The sequence below is a fragment of the Prionailurus bengalensis genome, chromosome C2 (assembly GCF_016509475.1).
Source record: "Prionailurus bengalensis isolate Pbe53 chromosome C2, Fcat_Pben_1.1_paternal_pri, whole genome shotgun sequence".
Taxonomy (NCBI): Eukaryota; Metazoa; Chordata; class Mammalia; order Carnivora; family Felidae; genus Prionailurus; species Prionailurus bengalensis.
The window spans coordinates 58493085-58518824 of record NC_057350.1 but is presented as its reverse complement, the minus strand read 5'-3'; the positions used below and the strand labels follow the sequence as shown (position 1 = coordinate 58518824).

The window sequence follows — 25740 nt, the reverse complement described above, 5'->3', positions numbered from 1 at the left end:
TTTTTTCCATTGTGAGAAGTGTACTCTTTAAACCTCATCACCTATTTCACCCATCCCCCCATCCACCTCCCCTCTGGTAATCATCAATTTGTTCTCTACAGTTAAGAGTCTGTTTCTTGGTTTGCTTCTCTGTTTTTCCCTTTGCTTATTTGTTTTGTTTCTTAATTCCACATATGAGTGAGATCATATGGTATTTGTATTTCTCGGAGTCCTTTTGCTTAGCATTATATTCTCTAGCTCTATCCATGTTGTTGCAAATGGCAAATTTCATTCTTTTTTATGGCTGAATAATATTTCATTATATGTATATATATCACATCTTCTTTATCCATTCATCTATTGAGGGATACTTGGGCTGCTTCCAGAGTTTGGCTATTGTAAATAACACTGTAATAAACATAGGGGTGTATGTATCCCTTTAAATTAGTGTTTTTGTATTTTTTTTGTTTTTATTAACACACACACACACACACACACACACACACACACCTTAGACAAAGATAAGTTGTGTGTGTGTTTTAATAAATACCCAGTAGTGTGATTCCTGGATTGTAGGGTAGTCCTATTTCAATTTGCAGGGGAACTTCAAGTTTTCCACAATGGCTGCACCAATTTGCACTCCCACCAACAGTGCAAGAGGGTTCCTTTTCCTCTACATCCTCATCAATACTTGTTTCTTGTGTTTTTGATTTTAGCCATTCTGACACGTAGAAGGTGATATCTCATTGTAGTTTTGCTTTATATTTCCTTCATGATGAGTCACATTGAGCATCTTTTTATGTGTCTGCTGGATATCTGAGTCTTCTTTGGAGAAATGTCTATCCATGTCTTCTGCTCATTTTTTTAATTGGATTATTTGTTTCTTTGGTATTGAGTTGTATCAGTTCTTTATATATTTTGGATACTAACTCTTTATAAGATATATCATTTGCAGATATCTTCTCCCATTTAGTAGGTTTCCTTTTAGTTTTATTGACTGCTGTGCAGAAGCTTTTTATTTTGATGTAGTACCAATAGTTTATTTTTGCTCTTATTTTCCTTGCCTCAGGTTTTTATTTTATTTTTTAAATAAAAAGTGTATATATTTAAGGTAACAACATGATTTGATATACACATACATAGTGAAATGATTAGTACAGTCAGCTAATTAACGTATCACTCCTCACATAGTAACAATTTATTTTTTTGTGTGATGAGAGCACCTGAAACTTACTCTGACCAAATTTCCAATATTCAATACAGTATTATAATTATCATGCTGTATATTAGATCTCCAGACTTATTAATCCTACATAATTCCAACTTTGTACGCTTTGACCAACATCTCCCCATTGTCTCTTCTTCCTTGCCCCAGGAATTACTGTTCTATACTTTGCTTCCATGTAGCTCACTCTTTTAGACTCTACTTATAAGTGAGATCATGCAGGGTTTTTTCTGTCTGTCTTATTTCACTTAGTGTAATGTTGTCCAGGTTCACCCATGTTGTTACAAATGGCAGAATCTCTCTTTTTTTTTAAGGCTGAATCACACACACACACACACACACGCACACACAATTTCTTTACCCATTCATTTGCCAATGGAAGCTTAGGGTGTTTCTATATCTCTTAGAGGTGACTGGTTTTCTTTTCTTTTCTTTTCTTTTTTTTCTTTTCTTTGTGTATATACCCAGAATAGAGATTACTGGATCACATAGTAGTTCTATTTTTTTATTTTTTTGAGGAACCTCAAAAACTGTTTTCCATAATGTTTTTCATATTGTTTTCCATAATAGCTACACCAGTTTACATTCTCACCAAGAGTGACGAGAGTTCTCTTTTCTCCGTATCCTCACCAACACTTGTTATCTTTTATTATTTTCATCATCATCATTATTATTATTGGTAATAGTCATCCTAACAGGTGGGAGTTGATATCTCATTGTGGCTTTGAGTTGCATTTCTCTAACGACTAGGGATGTTGAGCATCTTTTCATGTACTTGATGGCTATTTGTATGTCTCCTTTGGAAAAATGTCTATTTAGGTCCTTTGCCTATTTTTAATGAGTTGTTTTTTGTTTTGCTATTGAGTTGAATGAGTTCCTTATATATTTCGGATATTAGTCCCTTATCATATATGTGACTTAAAAATATTTTCTCCCAATGTATAGGTTACCTTTACATTTGTTGTTTCCTTTGCTGTACAGAAGTTGTTTAGCGTGATGTAGTATACTTGCTTGTTTTTGCTTTTGTTGCCTAGGCTTTGGTGTCATATCTAAAAAATCAATGGCAAGGCCAATGTCAAAGAGGTTTTCTCCTATGTGTTCTTCTAAAAGTTTTATAGCTTCAGGTCTTATGTTTAAGTCTTTTACTTTATTTTGAGGTGATTTTTGTGCATGCTGTAATTCCATTCTTCTGCATATAGACATCCAGTTTTCCAAACACCATTTATTGAAGAGTCTATGCTTTTCTGTTGTGTATTTTTGGCACCCTTGTTAAAAACTATTGACCATATATGGTTGAGTTTATTTCTGGGCTCTCTATTCTGTTATGTCAATCTATGTGTCTGTATTTATGCCAGCACCATACTGTTTTGATTACTAAAGGTTTGTAGTATCCTGAGAAATCAGGAAGTATGATGTCTCCAATGCTGTTCTCTCTCAAGATTCCTTTGGCTATGTGACGTCTCTTGTGAATATAAATTTTAGGATTGTTTTTCCCTTCCTGTGAAAAAATACCATTGGAATTTTGATAGGGACTATACTGAATCTGTATATCACTTTGAGTAGCATGGACAATTTAACAATATTAAAATGTCCATTCCATGAACATCAGATGTCTTTCCATTTGTTTGTGTCTCCTTCAATTCCTTTCATCAGTGTTTCATAGTTTTCAGTGTACAAGTCTTTCACCTCCTTGCTTAAATTTATTCTTAAGTATTTTAGTCTTTTTGATGTTATTATAAATGTGATTGCTTTCTTGACTTCCTTTTTGGATAGATCATCATTGGTCTCACTGAATTTCTTTTAAAAGCTGAATTTTAAGGGGTAATACCGAAGAGAATTTTCAAATGGACCTCTTTGTACCTTTGTTTTAGATGAGGTTCCAGAGGCTAAGAATGATTTTATAGGGCAAGTCATTGTCACTTCTAAAGCAGAGTTCTGGACCACCTATGAGGGGCATGTGGAGCGTGTTCTGTTAACTATGGTCCATCATCAATCTCAAGACTTCATAGGGGCAGAAGTGCCCCAGGTGAGAATTTTTTAAAAGGTATATTTATTTATTTATTTTGAGAGAGAGAGAGGGAGAGAGAGAGAGAGAGAGAGAGAGAGAGAGAGAAGTGGTGGAGGGGCAGAGAGAGAGGGAAAGAGAATCCTAAGCAGCCTCTACAAACTCAGCACTGAGCCCAACACAGGCAGGGCTGGATCTCAAGACCGACCAGGAGATCATAACCTGAGGTGATATCAAGAGCCGGACCCTTAACCAACTGAGCCACCTTAGGCGCAGTGAGGATTTTTTTTAAAGAGAGTTGTCAGGGTGCTACGAGTCAGGTCCCCTCTCACGTGGGTGGTGGGTAAAAGAAGAACCTGCCCCCTTACCTTAGCCCAAGTGAAGTGTGGTTTCAAGAGAACTACTCAGAGCTGTTGGCCTACGTGTCCTGGAGTTTGGGATGAAGAGGACCAGTGCCTGACTCAGGCTAAAGAGACTACACTGGGAGCCTATGCTTGACTAGTAGTGTTGAGAAGAGAGATATGGCCCTGTTGGAGAAGAGGAGCACTTCCACCAAATAGGAGGCCAAGGTGCATGTTTTCTCAGATAAAACAGAATTCCATGGGAAGAAATCTCACCCAGGAATATCTGGAGGAGCAAACAGCTCCTAAGGGGACAGACCTCCAGCAGCTCATGGGCTATAGGGGGATATTAATCAGAAGCCTGGTGGAGAGGCAGGACCTGCATCCTGCATCAAGGGGACAATAGCCATGGGCCAGTCCCAAATTTCTGAGAAATTTGCCAGAGCGCCCCATGAGGTCAAGATGGCAATTTTTATTCTCCCCACCCACAGGGCACCTACGTCAGATTGCAGTCAGCCTGACAAGGAAGGTCTTTTTCATCTACCTCTCTCTTCTCTTCTGCATGCTATGACCCCTAAAGCGAGGCCCGAACCAGGAGTGGAAGACAGGATTGAGCTGCACAATCAAAGAGACATTTTCTCCACCCTCCACAGACATAAAACACACAACCTCGCATCCCAGGCTTCTGCAGCTGAGGCACACCAACACACAGTGGGCAGAAAGGGAAGAAAGTTCTGGATCAAATTAGTTTTTGCAAGTTTTGACATTACATTTGTCAAGGCTTTTTAATTATTGACACAAGTCTGTTCTTGAGTCTGAAAGGGACCAGACAACATTTATTATATGAAAATCACCAAAAAAGCTTTCAGAGTCTAGGGAGAAATTATTCAACAGAGCTCATTTGGACAGGGAATAATGGGGAAAGGAAAAATCTTTTTTTTTTTCTTTGCTAATTTTACCCACTTTAGCTTATTTATTCAACAAAATGTAAAAGTGAAAGTTATTTATAAGTTCAGGCTGCTGCTGTGATCTGGTTTGTCAAGCTCAAAGGTCCGAGACTTTGCCTTACTTTTTTTTTTTTTTTTTTTTTGAGAGAAAGAGAGAGAGAGACACAGAGCGTGAGCAGGGGAGGGACAGAGAGATGGAGACAGAATCTGAAGCAGGCTCCAAACTTCGAGCTGTCAGCACAGAGCCTGATGCAGGACCCAAACTCATCAACGGTGAGATCATGACCTGAGCCATAAGTGGAACGCTTAACCGACTGAGCCACCCAGGCACCCCGAGACTTTGCCTTATTTCTATGTAAAACTGAATCTGAAAATATAATTTGTTTTTTCAGATAGTAACATTTTCACTTGACATCCTATTCTCTTGACATAGCGTCTAGCTACATAGCCACCTAGCCTTTCCTGCAAATGTGTTACTATACTCCATCAATGCACCTGCAGCACAAAGAGCCTTTAAACTCATAATGATTTTAACTGGAGAACTGCACTTAAAAGAATATAGGCCATCAACTACATCTAAACACATGTGAGTTGGCTTCATCAAGCCCTAATGTCGGGATTATTTATGTGCATACTGACCTTTACACCAGCATAAAGGAAATATATGGTGTGAAATCTTAATCTCTGCTCAAGACCCTTTGCCCATGGGAGGCAGATTGTTTGGGGAACGTGTGTTCACTGAATGGCTAAAGCAGTGTGTATTACTGGATTTCTGTCTAGGAAGGGTTTCTAGGACCCGGTTGGGGGAAATGACAGGAAGCAGGACAGAGCTCATCACACATTGTGTGGAGCGTTTAGAGACACTCAATACTTTATGAAATGAACAGAAGAATAGGTCAACTGGTAGTTTTTTTTCCCCCAGAGCTACCTTGCTCCTAAGGAGGAAAACTGGATAAACAAATACTCAAAGTAAACTAGTCATCAAGAAGGCTACCCTTGGCTTATGGGGGACGGGTATGGAAAAAAATGAGAAACTCTTTAACAACTTGCAACATGAGCCCCAGGTGCAAGGTGGTTGAGAAGATGCAATGATGAGAATTTCCTAGGATTAAAGGAGAGCGCCGGAGTTTTGTATGAATTCTGTACATATCTCTGGGCAATGAAATTATATTATAATAATGTTGAAAAGGGAAGGATAATGGGTGGAAGAGGATTTTTTCTCCAATTTATTTCTGACTGAGGAAATGTTAGCCCCGCTTCTGGAGGCTGCATTTCTCAGAAAACACTGATCCAGAGAAAAGAAAGATTAATATAGGCATAACTGTCATGTTGACCTTTTCATATCAGCTATCCCAGCTTCACACAGGAATGGATTTATTCAGTGTCTAAAGATATTTATTGAGCACCCATCCTGTACTGTCAGAGGCAGTAGGGCTCAGGCTCTCAAACTTGTCTGGGCTCCAGCACTTTTTGTGGATCTAGGGCTGTTTCTATGACTTCAGTTAAGTTATTTAAACTTTTTGTGCCTCAATAGCTTCATCTGTAAAATGGTGATAATAATAGTGCCTGTAGCATTGCGCTGTTGGGCGAATTAAAAGAGATAATACATTTACTAGTTTAAAACGCTGCCAGGCACGTCAGGGGCACTCAAATACTAACAGATATTATTAATATTATTGCTTAATACTATAATATAATTGGGGTAGTTGGTTAAAGATTTAGGTAATTACCAGGCAAAAAAACTGGTATGATAGTCTGCTAAAAAGCTTTTATTTCTCCCTCATATTTAGGCAAACCAGCCATGCTGGATCTTCTGTTGAAGTACTCTCCATTGCTGCATACGCCCACTGTAGTTCAGATCAATATCACTTTACATCGCTTAGAATCTGCATCATTTGGTCTGCATGCTCTATCCTTGCTTCTACCACTTACCATACACATCACCTCTATTTCACCCATATTTTTCACATACTCACAAAGCCACGGTGGCTCTTTGTTGGCATTCCGTTCCAGTCCAAATCCTTGGCCCTTAACTGAAGCTCACCGTCACCTGGCACCTCACCTAAGCAAGCTGTGCCCACCCAACGAGCACCGTCAGCACTCATCCTGCTTGTCTTCTCATGCCCGACACTCATTTTATTTTATATCTGTGCTCAGGACGATTGTCTGAAGATCCATCTCTCATCTTTCTTCCACCTGAGTCTATATTTCCTTCCAGCTCCCTGTGCAGACCTCCCTGATTCCACCCTCCGCTGTTCCCAGCACTCCTCTACGTTGGCAGGCTAGCAAGCTTTCTCCAGAGCCCCTTCTTACTTTAACATCCAACGTCTCGACCTGCGACTGATCTTGTGATCTGCTTCCCCCAGTGATCTACATTTGACAATCTTGTCCGATGGCATATCTTCCGGTGTCATCCCTCAGCCATTCTGACATGCTTTCTCATAAATCAGTAGTTTTGGTGCATCCCCTGGGAAGCTGCTGCCAACAGTCTGTACCTTTCAGTGTCTGATCCCCCACCCGCTAAGGATCAGGTGTGCTTGCCTGGAGAGTTAGACAATGGTTAGAATCATCCTGGACCTGGTATTTTATTCGAAGTGTTTGGGGGTAGAAGGATCTAGACTGTGAGGACCAGCTAAAGCTTGAGAGAAGGCTTAATATCAAAACCAACATCATCAGGTCCAAGAGTCATGTGCAGTCATAAAAAGGGGCAGAGCCAAAAGGTCTGTGGCTCTGTGGACAGTGAAACAGGATGATAGGCATGTGGGTCCTGCTAGATTGTAAGCTCTGTGCAACTGGGTCCCTGCCTGTATTGTTCATCACTGTATCTCAGCACCTCTAAAGTTCCTGGCACCTTGCAGGCACTCAATGTGTATTTGTCGAACGAATGAATGTCTTGACCGATTGCCGGAATTTCTGAGGCCTGTTCTCTTAAGTCACACAACCTGTAGCCAATTCCAAGTCAGAGTTAGAAGGCATAGAGCTCTATTCAGCAGTGGGAGCCCTTGAGTCATGTACTGCCCCACCTGAGATTGGTCAGGTGTCTCTGACTGTTCCATCCCACTGGCTTGTCTCATCTCCCCATTTAGCTTGTCAGCCTCATGTCTTTTCCTAGGACAGTGCTGCCGTTGCAGCTGGGACTCAGAAGACACCATCAGTTCAGGTTGAAATGCGCGGGGCTCCCTGGGTAACTCTTACAGTTGGCTCTGAGTTATAAGGTTCTCCTTCTCTAGTAGAAGAATATTGTTTCCATTATCTTACATTGGTTTAAAAAGTACCTTTTTGATGCAGAAGAAAAAAAAGATACAAACTGGATGTTTGCAGCAAGACATGTAGCTTAATAATTATGACTGAATTATACGGTGCATTCCATCTTAGAATTTGGACTGAAACCATAGGCTTTTGAAGTTGGTTTCCATGACATGTTCCATCCTGCTTCCTTTCTTAAAGAACACAAAGGGTGGATCCTCCCAGCTTCTGAGACATTGTGTGATTTCACAATCACCCTCCAGATTTTCAAGACAAAATTTGGATTTTTCAGTAGTAATTCGGGGTTTATCCTAAGAAAATAAGTTTTATTTAGCTATAATGAGCCACTGATTTAACATTTTTTTGACATTTCAGACTGAAAATTGTTCCAAACATAAATTATTATTATTATTTTGACAGAGGTCCAGACTTTGTAAAGTGAGAGCTAGCTACTCTTATTATACCTGAGCCTTGATCTAAAATAGGGCTTCTCCGGAAACCCTCTTGCACTGTTGGTGGGAATGCAAACTGGTGCAGATGCTCTGGAAAACTGTGTGGAGGTGCCTCAAAAAATTAAATATAGATCTACCCTATGACCCAGAAATAGCACTGCTAGGAATTTACCCAACGGATACAGGAGTGCTGATGCATAGGGGCACTTGTACCCCAATGTTTATAGCAGCACTTTCAATAGCCAAATTATGGAAGGAGCCTAAATGTCCATCAACTGATGAATGGATAAAGATGTGATTTATACACACAATAGAATACTACTTGGCAATGAGAAAGAATGAAATCCTGCCATTTGTAGCAATGTGGATGGAACTGGAGGGTATTATGCTAAGTGAAATAAGTCAGTCAGAGAAAGACAGATACCATATGTTTTCACTCATATGTGGATCTTGAGAAACTTAACAGAAGACCATGGGGGAAGGGAAGGGGAAAAAAGTTACAAACAGAGAGGGAGGGAAGCAAACCATTAGAGACTCTTAAATACAGAGAACAAACTGCGTGTTGATAGGGGGTGGAGGAGAGGGGAAAGTGGACGATGGGCACTGAGGAGGGTACTTGCTGGGAGGAGCACTGGGTGTTGTATGGAAGCCAATTTGACAATAAATTATATTAAAAAAACAAAAAATAAAACAGGTTTTCTCAACCTCGGAACTATTGACATTTGAACCAGATAATTCTTTTTTGTGGTGGCTGTCATGTCCTGTGCCGTACATTATGTAGCAGCATCCTTGGCTTTGGCTAGTAGCACCCTTCCCCCAATCGTGGCAACAAGAAATGGCCCTGGCAAAATTTCCCTGGTGAGAACCACTGATCTCAAACAGTCCTGAGGTTCAGTGTGGTAGGATCTTTTCTTAAAGAGCTCTTGTGACTCTCCGGAATTTTCCCAACCATATCAGCTTAGTGTGACAATAGCTCAAGTAACATATGTTCCTGCTTTTTGATAAATATGTATTTATCTGTATTCTCCTTCCCTAATACTAGAACTATCTTATATTGCAGGTTTCTTAAAGGTAACAAATGTCTTTTTCCTTTCCTTGCATTTCTTCACAGAAATAAGAATGGTATTTGGTCTGATAGAAGCATTTTAATGTATGCCAACTAACCCCATGGAAAACTCACCTAGAAGAAATGAATTTCTGCTTTTAACTGGCAGAATGTTAATGTCACGAGGGCATAGTTGTTCTCTTTTCTTTCTTTTTTTTTAGTAGTCTTTTAAGTCACATTTTTATTTATTCATTCCTTTATTGAAGTATAATTGACAAATAAAATTTTAAGGTATTTAAAGTGTACATCGTGGTGATTTGATCTACATGTGCGTTATGCAAGTCACATTTTATTTTTATTTTTTTAATAATTTATTGTCAAGTTAGCTAACATACAGTGTATACAGTGTGCTCCTGGCTTCAGCAGTATATTCCCATGATTCATTGCTTCCATACAACATCCAGTGCTCATCCCAACAAGTGCCCTCCTCAGTGCCCATCACCCATTTTCCCTGCCCCCCAGCGCCCGACCGCCACCAGCTCTCAGTTTGTTCTCTGTATTTGACAGTCTCTAATGGTTTGCCTCCCTCTCTGTTTGTAACTTTTTTTTCCTTCCCTTCCCCCATGGTCTTCTGTTAAGTTTCTCAAGTTCCACATATGAGTGCAAACACATGCTATCTGTCTCTCTGACTGACATTTCACTTAGCACAATACCCTCCAGTTCCTTCCAAGTTGTTGTGTATGTCAACTAACCCAACCCCATGGAAAACTCAGCTAGAAGAAATGAATTTCTGCTTTTAACTGGCAGAATGCTAATGTCATGAGGGCAGAGTTGTTTTCTCTTTTTGGTCCCTGTTGTATTCCTAGTACCTAGAACAGTACCTGGGACATAGTAAGTGCTTAATAAATATTTGGTAAATGAATTATATCACTTCCTTTCTAAAAAATATTAATTGAACTCCCAGCCTCATTTCCTTTGGGAGAACATTGAGAAACCTTAGGCTGGGGATTAAGGTTCTCTTTATTCTGCATTTTCTAGTCTTCTTTGCTACACAATCCCACCCACTGACGCAAGCTTATCTACTAACATTTTGTCAAATTGTCACCCACATCCTCACCAACGCTCAACTACTCACATTGTTCTCTTGGTTTAGAATGTTTTCTTCAAGCTCTCAACTGAGTCAAATAAATACAATACATACTTAAAGGGTCATCTTATTTTCTCTTTTTAGTAACATTTCTTGACTCCATGTACCCATGGGATCTCTCCTTACTTAAAACCCGAGACTTGCTGGTCTGCACCTCGCCCTGAGCATTTTAATTCTGTAAGATGTAACACCTTTCACCTCACTATTTTGAATTATCATTTTTATGTGCACATATTATCTCTTTCCAAGTACACTGCGACCTTTTTGAAGGCAGGAACAAAATATCATCTTTTTTTCAAGACATCATGGAATCTATTAAATGACATTTATATAGTGAAGGAACAGTATTCTCATTAATTCTTTTATTCATCCATTTATTCTACTAGTATTTTTGTGTGTCTACTCTGTGCTAAGCATATATCCCCTGTCCTCATGAAGTGTTCAGACCAGTTGGAGACAACCTGGTGTCACATGTGGATAGAACTAGATTTAGAGTCAGAAGACTTTGGTGTGAATACTAACTTTGTCATTTACTAGCTGTGTGATCATTTAAGCCCTCAGCATCTCAGTGTCTTCATCTGGAAAATGGGGACAATAATGCTTGCTCTGTCTACCTCTCATAATAAAGATCAAACCACATTGCATTTTATGTGCAAATATTTTCTAAATGACAGGACATGGTGGTTTTAATTTGTCTACAAATTCTTTGATACTCTTCCCTTCAAGAAGTGGAGCCTAAGTCTCTTCCTCTTGAGTATGAGCTGGACTTGACTCACTTCTAACAGATACAATAAAACAAAATGATGCTGTGCAATAAAAAGGCAGTGTGGCTTTTGTCTTGGTTACTCTATTTCTTGAGTTAGTTGGTCTGAGGGAGGGCTGCTGCCATCATGTGAGAAACCTTTATGGAGAGAAACCATGTGGTGAGGAACGAAGGCCTTCGGACAACATGCTCAAACTTGAAAGCAGAACCCTCGGCCCCGGTCAGACCTTCAGATAACTAAAGACCCGGCCAACGCCACTTGATGACAACCCCAGGAAGAAACCGGAGCCATATGACCCAGCTTAGCTGCTCCTGGATTTCTGACCCTAAAATCATGTAAGACAATATATGTTTTAAAAGTTGCTAATTTGGGGAGTAATTTGTTATGTAGCACTGGATAACTGGATAATACATGGAGTAGTAAAGAAATTTAAGGCATTATTTTTGAATATGCTAATATTTGTTGAATGAAGAGTAGCATAATCTACTATAGTTTATTGCCAAATGATGAGTTAGAAGTGGAAGAAAAATCAGCTTCAAATAAAAATTTCAAAACATTACAAACTAGGAGAAGTCAGATGGATGTAAAATTTCTGATGGGTGATTTGCAGACATTTTGCACCCTGCCACATGCTTCATTTTCCAAGAGGTATCAACCTGTGACAGTGACTGCAGGCTGTATGCCAAAAGGCTACAGTCTGAAAGAATTGTTCATTTCTACCAACTGCTTTTGTTTTATTTCAATTTCAGTTCTCATTTTGAGCTAAAATTGATAGTTTTAATTAAATAAGAAATGAGAACTGTACTTCTCCTCTACACAGAATATACATTTTTTTTTTGTATTAAAGAAAGTAACCATGGTTCTTTGTTAAACACAAAGGCCACAGACATGGGAATTTATGATTTGTTTGCATCAATACGACCTTCTGAAAGTTACTGCTATCCCTTTGCCATAGTAACACTGACCCAGCCTGGCCTCCATTATTAATAATGCCACTGGGAGGCTGAATTCATAGTCCTCACCAGTCAACTTTGTCAAAATTAATTTGAACCAGAACAAATTTAAATTTAAAACTATCTAACTACATCTGATCCACAGGATGCCCATTTATAACCAATTTCTTAAACACCCCACTGAGAACACAGTTCTAGAAGAAGACTGTCAATTTATTAACCTATTTAATAATAAATACAGAACTGAAATTTCTCACTGCGTATTTATTGACCCTAATCTTGCCAGAGCTTCAAGTGAAAGGCTTTGGAAGCTACGTTAATTCTTTAAAGCCATGAGAATAGAACTGAATATGTGTACCTAAAATGGTATAGATAATAAAAGAACACGAAGGATACAAATTTTCTGAAAATGTTTTCTCTATCAATCTGCTTGGTTAAAGGATGGACAGCTCATGGGAAGTAAAACAGTATAGTCAACAGTTGCAGATGACATGCTACTAAGTAGACAAAATCCTAAAGACTCCACCCAAAGCTACTAGAAGTAATAAATGAATTTGATAAAGTTTCAGGATACAAAATTAATACCTAGAAATCAGTAGTTTTCCTACACACTAATAGAGAAGTCTCAGAAAGAGGCATTAAGAAACAATTCCATTTATAATTGCACCAAAAAAACCCCTAAGAATAAACTTAACTAAGAAGATAAAAGACCCATACTCTGAAAACCCTAAAACATTGATGAAAAAAATTGAAGATGGCACACATGGAAAGGTATTCCATGCTCATTGATTGGAAGAATTAATACTGTTAAAATGTCCACGTTATCTGAAGCAACCTACAGATTCAATGAAATCCTCATCAAAATACCAACAGCATTTTATGTCCATACTACCCAAAGCAATTTACAAATTCAGTGCTACATGCCAAAAGGCAATCCCTAGCAAAATACCAACATCATTTTTCACAGGACTAAAACAAATAATCCTAAAATTTTCATGCAATCACGAAAGACCCTGAGTAGCCAAAACAATCTTGAGAAAGAACGAATCTGGAAGTATCCCAATTCCAGATTTCAAGATATACTACAGAACTATAGTCATCAAAACTGTATGGTACTGGCACAAAAATAGATCTGTGGAACAGAATAGAGATCTCAGAAATAAACCCATGCCCGTATGGCCAGTTAATCTATGACAAAGAAGGCAAGAATATATAATGGGAAAAAAATCTCTTTAACAAATGGTGCTAGGAAAACTGGGCAGCTACACATAAAAGAATGAAACTGAACCACTTTCGTATACCATACACAAAAATAAATTAAAAATGGATTGAAGGCCTAAATGTGAGACCTAAAACCATAAAAATCCTTGAAGAGAACACAGGAAGTAATTTATCTGACATTGGGTACAGCAACATTTTTGTAGATGCTTCCTAAGGCAAAGGAAACAAAAGAAAAAATAAACTATTGGGACTACATGAAAATAAAAAGCTTTTACACAACAAATGAAACCATCAACAAAACAAAAAGTAAACCTACTGAATGGGAAAAGATATGTGCAGATGATATATCCAATAAGAGGTTAATAATCAAAATATGTAAAGAGCTTATACACCAAAAAACAAAAATCCAATTAAAAAATGGACAAAAGACATGAACAGACATTTCTCCAAAGAAGGCATCCAGATGGACAATGGGTTCAAGAAAACATGCTCAACATTATTCATTATATCATTTCGGAAATGCAAATCAAAACTACAATGAGATATTACCTTATACCCATGAGAATGGCTAAAAACAAAAACAAGAAACAACAAGCATTGGCAAGGATGTGGAGAAAAAGGGAACCCTCACGCACTGTTAGTGGGAATGCAAACTGGTGCGGCCACTGTGGAAAACAGCATGGAGAGTCCTCAAAAAATCAAAAATAGAACTACCCTACAATCCAGGAATTGTATTACTGGGTTATTTGCCAAAAAACACAGAAACACTAATTCAAAGGGATACGTACATGTTTGCAGTCTAATTTACAATAGCCAAACTATGGAAGCAGCCCAAGTGTCCATTGATAGAAGAATGGTTAAAGAAGATGTAGTGTACATATATACAATGGAATATTATTCGTCCATAAAAAAGAATGAAATCTTGCCATTGGCAACAACATGGATGGAGCCAGAGGGTGCAATGATAAGTGAATTAGGTCAGTCAGAGAAAGACAAATACCATATGATCTCACTCATGTGAAGAAAGAAAAAAATGAGCAAAGATTAAAAAGAGAGAAAACTCCAGAAACAGACTCTTAACTATAGAGAACAAACTGATAGTTACCAGAGAGGAAGTTGGGGGGGGGGGGATGGGTGAAATAAGAGATGGAGATTAAGGAGTGTACTTGTCATTATGAGTACCAGGGGATGTATGGAGTGGTAAAATCACTATATTATATATCTGAAATGAATATAACACTTTATGGTAACTAACTGGAATTAAAATAAAAGCTTAAAAAATAAATAACCTATACAACTCAACACTAAAACACAAGTCTGAATTTAAAAAATGGGCAGAGGTGCTGAACAGACATTTTTTTCTACAGAAGACACAGATGACCAACAGACACATGAAAAGATGTCCAACATCACTAACCATTAGGGAAATGTAAATCAAAACTACAATGACATATCACCTTATTCCTGTCAGAGGAATCAAAATAAAAAAGACAAGAAATAAAAAGTGTTGGAGAAGGAACTCTCATATACTGGTGGTGAGAATGTAAATGGGTACATCCACTGTGGAAAAATAGTATGAAGAAAAAATAAAAAATAGAAATAGCATATGATCCAATAATTCTACCACTGGGTATTTACCCGAAGAAAATGAAAATACTAATTCAAAAAGATATATGCACTCCTATGTTTATTGCAGCATTATTTACAATAGCCAAGATATGAAAGCAACCCAAGGGTCTATCGATAGATGAATGGATAAGGAAGACGGAATATTATGCATCCAGATGTGCTATTTGCAGCAATATGGAGAGACCTAGAGGGTATTATGCTACATGAAGTGAGTCAGACAGGAAAAGACAGATACCATATGATTTCACTTACATGTGGAATCTAAAAACAAACACAAATGATCAAACGAGCAGAATCAGATCTATAAATACAGAGAACAACTGATGGTTGCCAAAGGGGAAGGGAGAGTGGGGATGGGCAAAATGGGTGAAAGGGAGTGGGAGATACAGGTTTCTAGTTATGAAAGGGGTAAGTCATGGGGATGAAAGGCATAGCAGAGAGAATATAGTCAGTGGTATTTTAACAATGTTGTATGGTGAAAGATGGTGGCTATAGTTGTGGTGAGCACAGCACAACGTAGAGGTTGAAATACTATGTTGTACACCTGAAACTAATGTAACGTTGTGTCTCGACTATACTCAAATTAAAAAAAAAATAATTAAAAAAAGAAAAAAGAGAAAGGAAGGCTGTGTGAAAACATGCTTACTTGTAGAAGATACTCTGTTGGCTGGAGAAGTTCGGGTGACAAGGGTACGTGTGACAACATTAAGCGGAGAGTCTGTCGGAGGGTTCATGGAGCCTGAAAGGATAAAATGGATATTAATGATGACCATAATATTGTAACAGAAGGATGATGTATTGACTTAATTTCCCCCACAATTTTGTCTACTCATCTAACAATTCATTAATGAAGGCCTATTACATGCAAGGCTGTGGGATGCAGCGGTGAATGACAAAGACATCGGGCTGCGTTTAAGGACCATAAGCCTAGATAACAGGCAGGTAGCCAGGCATTGTGTTGAGTGCCACGGGGTGCCACGGGGGTGCAAAGAAAGGGTTCCAACCAAGACTGGAAGGTCAGGGGAAGCTTCCTGGAGAAAATAACGTTTAACCAAGACCTGGTAAAATAATTATAGCAGCTAATATCGTGAAGTATTTGAAAAGTAATCATACAGTTTACAAATCCACAAGCCTGCAAAATTGTATCGGCAAGAGAAACAACGATGTAATGCTCCAACTGGATGTAACGTCAATGAACCTAAGGCTGATGGCATTATTATTGCTTTTTCTCAGATGCCTTTTTTTTTGTCACAAAATTTTTATTTGGCTATAACTTTTCTTAATGTGTGTGGGGGCAGGAAGGGTGAAAGGGAGCCTAGAATACATTGTTTTATCATATTATACACTCACGCCAACTCCTTAAGCTTCTATTATTGAACTGTAAAATAGTCCTATTAGCAGTATAAAACAATCCAAAAATGCCAGAAGGATCTATTAACTTTAGGAATGTCTGGATTAAATATGGTTAAATGATTTTCAGGCTAGGGGATTTTGTAATTTTCTACATATAATGACATTGGGTGTAATGTCACACATCTGGTGTGCTGTGTCAATTATCTGGACATTTAATTATAAATTATACTATTGGTTCTAGTCTGTAATTTGCTTTAAGGGAAAAGGATATATAAAATATGCCACCAGATAGCACATAGAACGTTGGAAGGAATTTGTTTTTGTAATCAAGATGTATCCATGTTTTATTTTCAGCGTTGGCAGTATTGTTGTTGCTGTTGGCTGTGGGTAATGCTCACAGTTGGCTCTGACCCGTTATCATATTATCATGTAAATGATCCCTCGCTATTAATCTCTGAGGAGGTGGTGTAGGGTGGGGAGAAAGTCACATGGAGAGTATACAAATAGGCTGGTGGAATGACCATCCTCCTCCACCCGAACCATCTGAAACATATCTGAACACTTCAGCACGACACACAAATCTGATCATTTTCTTCTCCCCATTACAATCCCACTTCATTTCCTGAAGTTGCCTATCATCTTTTACATCTCAAATCATACCCTCAACCCAACAGGTGATATTTCAATCCGATCTCTGTGGATTCTTTCTTTTTGCATATGCTGTTTCCTTATACTTACCCATCGCAGACTTCCTGGTATGCACCTTCTCAAACTTGACAGACCCTAGGGATCTTTGAGATGTGCTCATAGCCCTCAGTGTTTACCCTAGCAAAAGCCTTATTGCTCTATATCATCAGTATACCCCTCAACAGAAGTGATTGGGAAATCTCTGTATTTCTGATTCCTGGCAAATGCAAGTAGATGAATGAATGAATATAGATTCCTTTTTAACACTGGAAGAGAGAAGACCAACTTTAAGCACATTATCTGACTGCTGATGCATAATAAGCATCATCTTCCAAAGTAGTGACCTTAATAAGATGGAACATGAGCCTGGAAAAATAATGCCTAGGTGTTTTTCTCTGTAGATTGATTGGAACAGAAGTATGGCCCACAAGTCAAATCCACCCACTGCCTATGTTTGTAAATAAAGTTTTATTGGAATACAGCCACATCCATTTGTTTATGTAATGTCTATGGCTGCTTTTGTACTACAATGGCAAAGCTGAGCAATTGTGATAGAGACCATATGGTCCACAAAGCATAAAATATTTACTATCTGGCAGATAAAAACAGAAAGTTTGTTGACTCCTAGAAAAGAAGATGTCGATAGGTTGTGCTCAATCCTGGATTTCTACAATAGGAAGCATTTATTTTTCATTGATGGAACATTTCTATTTTAAGATGTTATGCAGCCATATTTCAACACCACATATCTTTGTAATCTGAGAAGTTCTTGCCACACAGAACCTTACAGTGTATCAGGGAGTTGTTACTGCAAGATTTGTATTTTAAGATGAACTCTTTGCTCTGTAACAAAAATGATGCATAGTTTCAAGATGAAATGTGCAGCCAAAAAAAAAAAAAAAACCACCAAAGAAAAAGAAAAGAAAAAAGAAAAAAAAAAGGTCCTTCTGGTTTCAGATTGTCCTATAAAGTAGAAACTCCTCCTTGGTCAAACAAAACTCAGGGGTATAGAAAAGAGTGGCTAAAACTTAACAGAAAAAAAAACCCATTTCCCAAAACTCAAATGCAGAATTTGGCAAGAAGATATCAACCAGTTTTCAGACCATTACATTTGCCATCATGCTGTAAGCGGTTAAGCTGCTGGCCGAAAGCAACTTCATCTGTTCCTGAGTGTGTCCTATCTGCAGCAGGCCTGGCAGGGTGCCCAGGACCATCCTCATGGGCAGTAGTGGCCAGGTGTCTGTCCCCTAGGGCAGCTGGTCAGTTCTCGGGCTTCCTCAGAGCTCGAATCAGCCCTTAGCTGGTCCACCTAGAAATGAACCAGACTCCAGGCCTTGCAAAGTCTTTGCTTCTCAAAATGTGGTCCATGGTGTCTCTTAGGAGCTTGGTAGAAATGTAGGATCTCAGGCCCTGCCCCTCCACCTCAACTTAATGAATCAGAATCTGCTTTTTAACACATCCTTGGGTAATGTGCATGTATATATTAAAGTATTTAACTGGAGCGCCTGGGTGGCTCAGTAGGTTGAGTATCTATCCTTCGGTTTAGGTCATGATCTCACAGCTAGTGAGTTCAAGCCCCACATCAGGCTGGCTGCTATCAGCTCAGAGCCTGCTCCAGATCCTCTGTGCCCCCCTCTCCACCCCTCCCCTGCTCACGCTCTCTCTCTCTCTCTCAAAAATAAAATAAACATTAAAAAAAAAGTCCTTAATGGATACCTTAGGATCCCCAGGATCCTAAGGATCAGTCAGGGTATGAGAAAAATCATGAAATAAGAAGTATTTGTCTGGCATATTCCACCTCAACATTCAGTGGTTCTCTTGCCCCACTACTAACATATCCCTTGTTAATCCTGTCTCCACATCCAAAAAATATACATACATAACTTTCTTTTCTGTCCCAAATGGAAATCCTTTTAATGATGAATGGCAGCTGGTGACAGTGAGGACATTACCCACCCCGGGGGGCATTTGCACTCAACTTTTGTTTTAAAATGAAACAAAACATCCCCTCCACCTCAAAACAAAACAAAAGTAACTCTTTCTATATACCAAAAAATTGGCCCTGCAGCGCTACAATTTTAGACATTCTGATGAGCTAGGCTAGCAGTGAAGCTACCTCTGCCTCTCCTGCTTAAGCGAGTATCTTTAAACTTTAGCAAATCCCCTGAGACCATGCGATTGGTTAACCTTCCTTTGTATATCTATAGATTTTGGATTCTTTCCTAGAAAGAACAGAGCACTCCTGCCCTTCAGAAAACATGAAGCAGGGGCACCTGGGTGGCTCAGTCAGTTGAGCGCCCCACTCAATTTCTGCTCAGGTCAAGATCCCAGGGCAGTGGGATCAAGGCCTGTGTCCTGCTATGCGCTGAACACTGAGCTTGCTTAAGATCCTCTCTCTCTCCCTCTGCCCCTCTCCCTTGCTCACTCTGTCTTTCTAAAATATATATATATATATATATATATATATATATATATATATATAAAAGAAAAAGGAAACAGGTAGCAGATTCCCTCACACAACCCCCAGCACTGAGATAAGGTCTTTAGCTGGTTACCGCCAAGTCTGCACCTAATCAAGAAATGTTACAGACTACTGAACCCCCCTACCAATCCTAAGCCCCTTTAAAACATCCTTAGGCTAGGCAGAAACCACAGAGTCGGCCTCTGCACAAGAGTCCATCTTCTCCCCAGGTGGCCGGTCTCCTGAACAAAGCTCATACTCTTTTCCAGTCAAAACTCTCTTGAGTACTGATGGCCTTTTGAGTGAGGGGCAGCTGAACTTGGGGTTTGGTAGCAGCAGGGTAACACTGTTGAATCACAGGAATCTGTAGGCCCTCGTACTCAAATAGCTGCCTGATGAGCCACTGACCACCCTACGCTGACCCCTTTCCCTTTCTCAGTTTACTGGAATAAGAATCCCTGAGCATTTGAACTCACTGGGAGACCGGGAGATAGGTGGGGAAAGGAACAGCTCAGAGAGCTGTTAGCTTTCAGGCTTCTAACTGTTCTCTGGGAGCAAAAGGAAACCAAAACTCCTCTTACTAAACCTCCTTTCTGCTCTGTAATATTCTCAGAATTTCTCTACTTTAGATTTTTCTTCTAGATTTTCATCTCCATATCTGTCAACAGTAATGGCCTGATAAAGCAGTAACTCTTACACAAGGCATCAGAAGTTTTCTTCAGGGTTCATAAAGCTCCCAGCAGTGCCCCCACAAGCAGAAAGTGTTTGGAACTAGGTGTTTAAGAACTTACAACAAGTAAGGAAGTATGATCCAGGGATGACATTGCTTTACAGAGTCTACTGCATCTTCTAAATCATTCTTAAAGATCTATGCTAGAATATGACCAGAATGTAAGCTATAACTTTGGGAAACTGAACTCTTCAAGATTTATTGTCTTTAATATTTGATCGTAAAAGATAAAAATTCACTTGACAATTTAAAAATAACCATCTGCTCAGAGCCTAAAATTATACTAGATCAAGGACTGTCCTGTAAGATTGGAATTATGGTGTGCTTTGGGTATCAGGATCAGTGCTCTCCCTTATTATCCCAAAATGATAGCACAGTTCAAGAGAATGAGAAGCCACAGACTGGGAGGAAAACATTTGCAAAAGACTCATCTGGTAAAGGACTATTATTCAAAATATATAAAGAACACTTAAAACTCAACAGTAAGAAAATAACCCACCTGATTAAAAAATCGGGCTGAAGACTTTAATAGACACCTCACCAAAGAAGACATATTGAGGGCAAATAAGCTTCATATAACATGTCGTCAGAGGAATGCAAATTGAAATAACGAGATACCACTAAGCACCTATTAGAATGGCCAAAAACCATAACACTGACAATATGAAACGGTGATGAGGACGTGGAACAACAGGAACTCTCATTCACTGCTGGTGGGAATGCAAAATGGTGCAGCCACTTTGGAAGACAGTTTGGTGTTTTCTCACAAAACTAGACAAAGTCTTATCTACAATCCAGCAATTGTACTCCTTTGTATTCACACAAAGGAATCGAAAACTCAGGCCCACACAAAAACCTGCACATGGGTGTTCAAAGCAGCTTTCTTCCTAATTTACCAAAGTTGGAAGCAACTGAAATGTTTTTCAGTAGGTGAGCGGGTATATTAGACTATGGTACATGCATAAAATGGAATATTATTCAGTACTAAAAAAGATAAGCTGTCAAGCCATGAGACAACATGGAGACAACATGCTAAATGCATATTACCAAATAAAAGAAGTCAATCTGAAAAGGCAACATAGTGTGTAATTCCAACTGTATGGCGTTCTGAAAAGGGAAAATTGTAAAGACTAAAAATATCAGTGGTTGCCAGAGGTGGGGTGTGGGGGTAAAGGATGTATAGGTAGAGCACAAAGGATTTTTAAGGCAGTGAAAATTTAGGGCCTTTTGAAGCTGTAATGATGGGTACATGTCAGTGCACATTTATCCAAATCCACAGGATGTACAACACCAAGTGTGAAACCTAAGGTAAATTATGGACTTTGGGTGATTATGATGTGTACAGTTGTAACAAATGAACCGTATTCTGGTAAGTGATGTTGATAACAAGGGAGGCTATGCATGTGTGTGGAAGGGTATACAGGAAATCTCTGTACCTTCCTCTTAATTTTGCTGTAAACCTAAAACTGCTCTAAAAAATAAAATCTTTAAATCAAGACAAGCTCAATTTTTAAATTTTTTTTTTCAACGTTTATTTATTTTTGGGACAGAGAGAGACAGAGCATGAACGGGGGAGGGGCAGAGAGAGAGGGAGACACAGAATCAGAAACAGGCTCCAGGCTCCGAGCCATCAGCCCAGAGCCTGATGCGGGGCTCGAACTCACGGACCGTGAGATCGTGACCTGGCTGAAGTCGGACACTTAACCGACTGCGCCACCCAGGCGCCCCAAGACAAGCTCAATTTTATCATCAGAAAAGACTGGTTTTTCAAACATGGTTCTGTCTGTGATGGGAATAAGGTTCTCCATAGGAATTTGAGGTTGTTTGGTCTTTAGCTTATGGCCTTAAAGTCTGCCAAAGTTACTGGCAAATCTATAGGAGAACCAGCTGCCTTTACCCCGTTCCAAGACCGCAGCCTTACCTGTGTCCAGCCTTCTAGAAAGGAGGTGCATTTACTTCTGAGGGAATTAGGCAAAATTGAGTATGGATGTTTTAGTGTAAACCCATGATCATTTCTGGATGATTAACTAAAAGTTCGGAGGGAGATGTGTTTGTGTGTGTGTGTATGTACACATACACACAGGCAGCATTACAGGCATGATGCCACTGTCCCAGATTCACAATGGCACCTACTTCTGAACAGGGGGACGGATGTGTATTGAGCCACATACCCTTCCCAACTAAGGCTCCCGGGAACCAAATGGCTGCCTGTATGAAAGGGCCGGGTAGGACCCAAGATGTAGACACTGGCCTTGAAACAAAGAGGAACTTTCCCTTATAAACTACCTTGGGTTTTATGAGTATGTTATAGACTACAATTTCTCTGAAAATAGGAAGGTGGTAAAAGATGTTAACGGTCCTGCAGAGTTGTGATAATGGCTAACAAATCTGTTTAAGTATTACTTTGCTGTTATACATGCATGTTTGCTAGTTGTCATTACAAACTTCTATTTTTTATAGGCAATCTGTTGTCACTGCATTTGTTGAGACATTTGTTCACATCTTTTATGTAGCAAAATCTCCATTAGTTGGTCGGGTTTCGAGTAGTCAATATTCTGGTTTGTCAAATGTTGTAAATAAGTAGAATGATCCTACGTATCAATTTTCAAGTCATAAAAATCTTCTATATGCCCAATTCTGTGCTTCAACTTAGGGGCACTAAAATCATTAGGATACAGTCTTTATCCTCAAGCTTTTTATATCTCATACACGGTTTATCCATTCCTAAGTATTAAAATTATAAATGTTATATGTAATTGAAGGTTGTTAGTGACTCAGAAGAGATTTTAGGATTTTAAGAATCACTCTTGATCATCAAAGTATTAGTGTTAATTTTCATTATATGGTAGATTAACAAAAAGTTATTATTAATGAAATTTGAAAAAATTGCCATATTCACTAGAAATTCTTTAGAAACAGGAATCAGCTGCTTTTTATTTGAAGAAATTCTTTTAAGCAGAGTCCCATTTTTCGTCAAAAGAGGCTTGATCCTACGAAATTTAGTAATTTTGAGTTGTATAGAGAGTCTCTGGAGATTAAAACACCATGGAAATAATGAGCACTCTATTTGTTCTAATTAGAAATGTTCTGAGCTTATGGCAGTCCTGGCCGCCCCTTGTTGACCTTATTAAATAGACAACTCACCCAAGGAAAAAGTGATCTTTTCAGACGAGATATTCCACACTTTATTTCCAGGGACTGGAGACATAGCCATGCACCAGATGGTCAGGTTGTTTGGTTGGGCTGGCTTATTACCATACACCCTTGTCAAAACAGACTTCAGCTCCCAAAATCCACTTTTGTCTTTTCTCTCTTCATTAGTAATGTATATTTCTAGAAGACAGATTAAGAACAAGATCGGTCAGCAACATTTTCTGCTAGGAGCCATACACTGATGGCAAGGAATGGCTGGGGACGTGCTGGAAGCCGAGCTATCCCAGCCTGATGGCAAAGCCCAGGCTATGGACGGATTGGTGACTGCAGGGCGGCCCGCCAACAGTGAAGCTTCTTGGACTCCTGCTTTTAGGTAATATGGCTTTAATAAAAGTACCTGGGGTATTGTCTGTTGGGGAATTGCCCTCGACAGGCCCCCTGGGAAAAGAACTATTAGGAAAGAAAATAAGGTTCCGCAAGAAATTGCGCGGGCTTACATTTAGCCCTTGCCATCCCCTATGGAGACTCCTCTACTTACAGGAAGGATAGCCTCATGCATTTGCCAGCAAAGGAGGGCAAAAAAGGAGAGACATATGGACTTGAAAGCCCCACTCCTAAGGAGTGTATCTACAGGCACAAGTCACTCTAGCCCCTAGGCTCACTTGGCCCCCAGAAGGCATTCCAGATGATGATTGAACCTAGTCGGTTAAAGTACAGAATGGTTCATTAGTTCCTAGGTGCATTGTCTCTCTGAGAATGTATAAGGCATGGGTTTCTAAGGCCCTCTTGGCCCCCTCCTGGCACCTCAGACCCAGGCGAACACTTTTGTTCCTCAAACCACAAATGGTTTGGGGAAACAACTAAGAGGTCATGTCCCTGTAACTGTTCCACTTGAGGTGTTGAGCGATAGATGACCTTTCATGAAAACAGCAAAGCAAACGCTCTATAGATTATAGATAAACGCAGATGCATAATGGAATAATGCCAGAAACTAATCAATAATCAAAGGGTATGAGGGAACATCACGAGAAAATCGCCATGTTATTTCTTAAAGGTTGATTACACATAGGAACATTTTCAAAATTAGGTAATGTTAGAAAAACATAGATGACGTATGCTACAAGGAAATCACTAGCAAATACAATGCCATGTTTGCTACAATCAATCGGCCAGTTCAACACACTGCTGTTGTCTGTGTCCATTTTTATTTTTGTTTTTTCTTTTAGTTTTGTTTTATTTTCACTTTTTCACCAACGCTGTTCATCCTTCGGGAACCCCTGGTTGCTGGAGCAGGTCTCCGGCAGGGATGGTTCAGTTTACGGTAATATAGAGTCTAAAATGGTCAAACCACAGCTTCTGGGCAGTGAGGGTCTGTTCCAGCAGGCCTGGAGTTACCCTAAACTGTTTGGCTCAAGCTCTTGCATGGCACCGATCCATAGTCAAAGTACGGAATGTGTTGATTCATAGCATTGCTTTGTTGGTGACCGTGGGTCCAAGGAGCTCGGGGGCCAGTTGTCTTAGCTCATCAGCATTGTTTATTGTTGACTGATACCGGTAAGATTAATGATTTGCACCTGGCCCAGGCTAGAATCTGGGAAGGCTCTGCAGTTGAGTGTGTCTACATAGCAGGAATCCACCTAAGTAACATATAAAACAACCTCAGCCAAGACTCCACTTGGGGTTCCCTGCTTCTAAGGTGCTCTGTGCCATACTGGTTGTCTCCCCTTTGCAAAGGAGCCCGTGCCTGATTTCACTGCCCCCCTTGCTGTACATCTGTACATGGAATGCATACCCTTACTTTAATGGTGTTGTTATATTGTATCCTTTTCCTGAAATAAGCTGTAGATTTATAGCCATTGTCATTTGGGTCCTGTGAGTCTCCTTTAGAAATAGAAACTGTTTAACTGCCACTGTTAGTACAACCTCCAAATAGCACACATGGCAGCAGGAAATCAACGTGAAACCATCTGTCACTGTAGGCCAGAACTTTCTGGACCCTTATGGCTTCTTTACACTAAAGGCTCTAAATGCTAGTTTTGAAGTTGTTACTTACCAAAGTAATAACTACATGTGGTAGAATTCTGACCACAATGTCTGGCCTCATGGTCCAGAAGAGTAATGGGCACATCAAACCAGGGCTTACTTAACAGGAGACCATACCTATAATGACCCTTAAGAAAGATTTTCAGGATTGCATCTGGTCATGATTATGGGTGAATTGTTTTTAAAATGAATAACAAAACCAGTAATAGTCTCAAAATGAATACAGTGGATCAATACGATCATTCATCAATATAAACTTTTTATTTTTACCCATTAAAAATAACAATGTAGCAAGAGCTATGTGACTCAGTTACTGTTGAAAACATATTGAGCTTTGAGAAAAAAATGACTCAGGAGGA

The 25740-nt window shown here is 39.3% G+C and overlaps 1 protein-coding gene across 2 annotated transcripts in view; it reads right to left on the bottom strand.

Moving 5' to 3' along the window:
- Positions 1–25740, bottom strand: part of CD96 (CD96 molecule) — a 95361-nt gene that overhangs the window by 24493 nt on the left and 45128 nt on the right. For both annotated transcript variants that reach the window (XM_043594097.1, XM_043594096.1), the window contains exons 7-8: positions 23330–23518; positions 15601–15693 (exon numbers count right to left, since the gene is read on the bottom strand). In XM_043594097.1, the coding sequence (XP_043450032.1) occupies positions 15601–15693; positions 23330–23518 (282 nt within the window). The remainder of the gene's footprint in view (positions 1–15600; positions 15694–23329; positions 23519–25740) is intronic.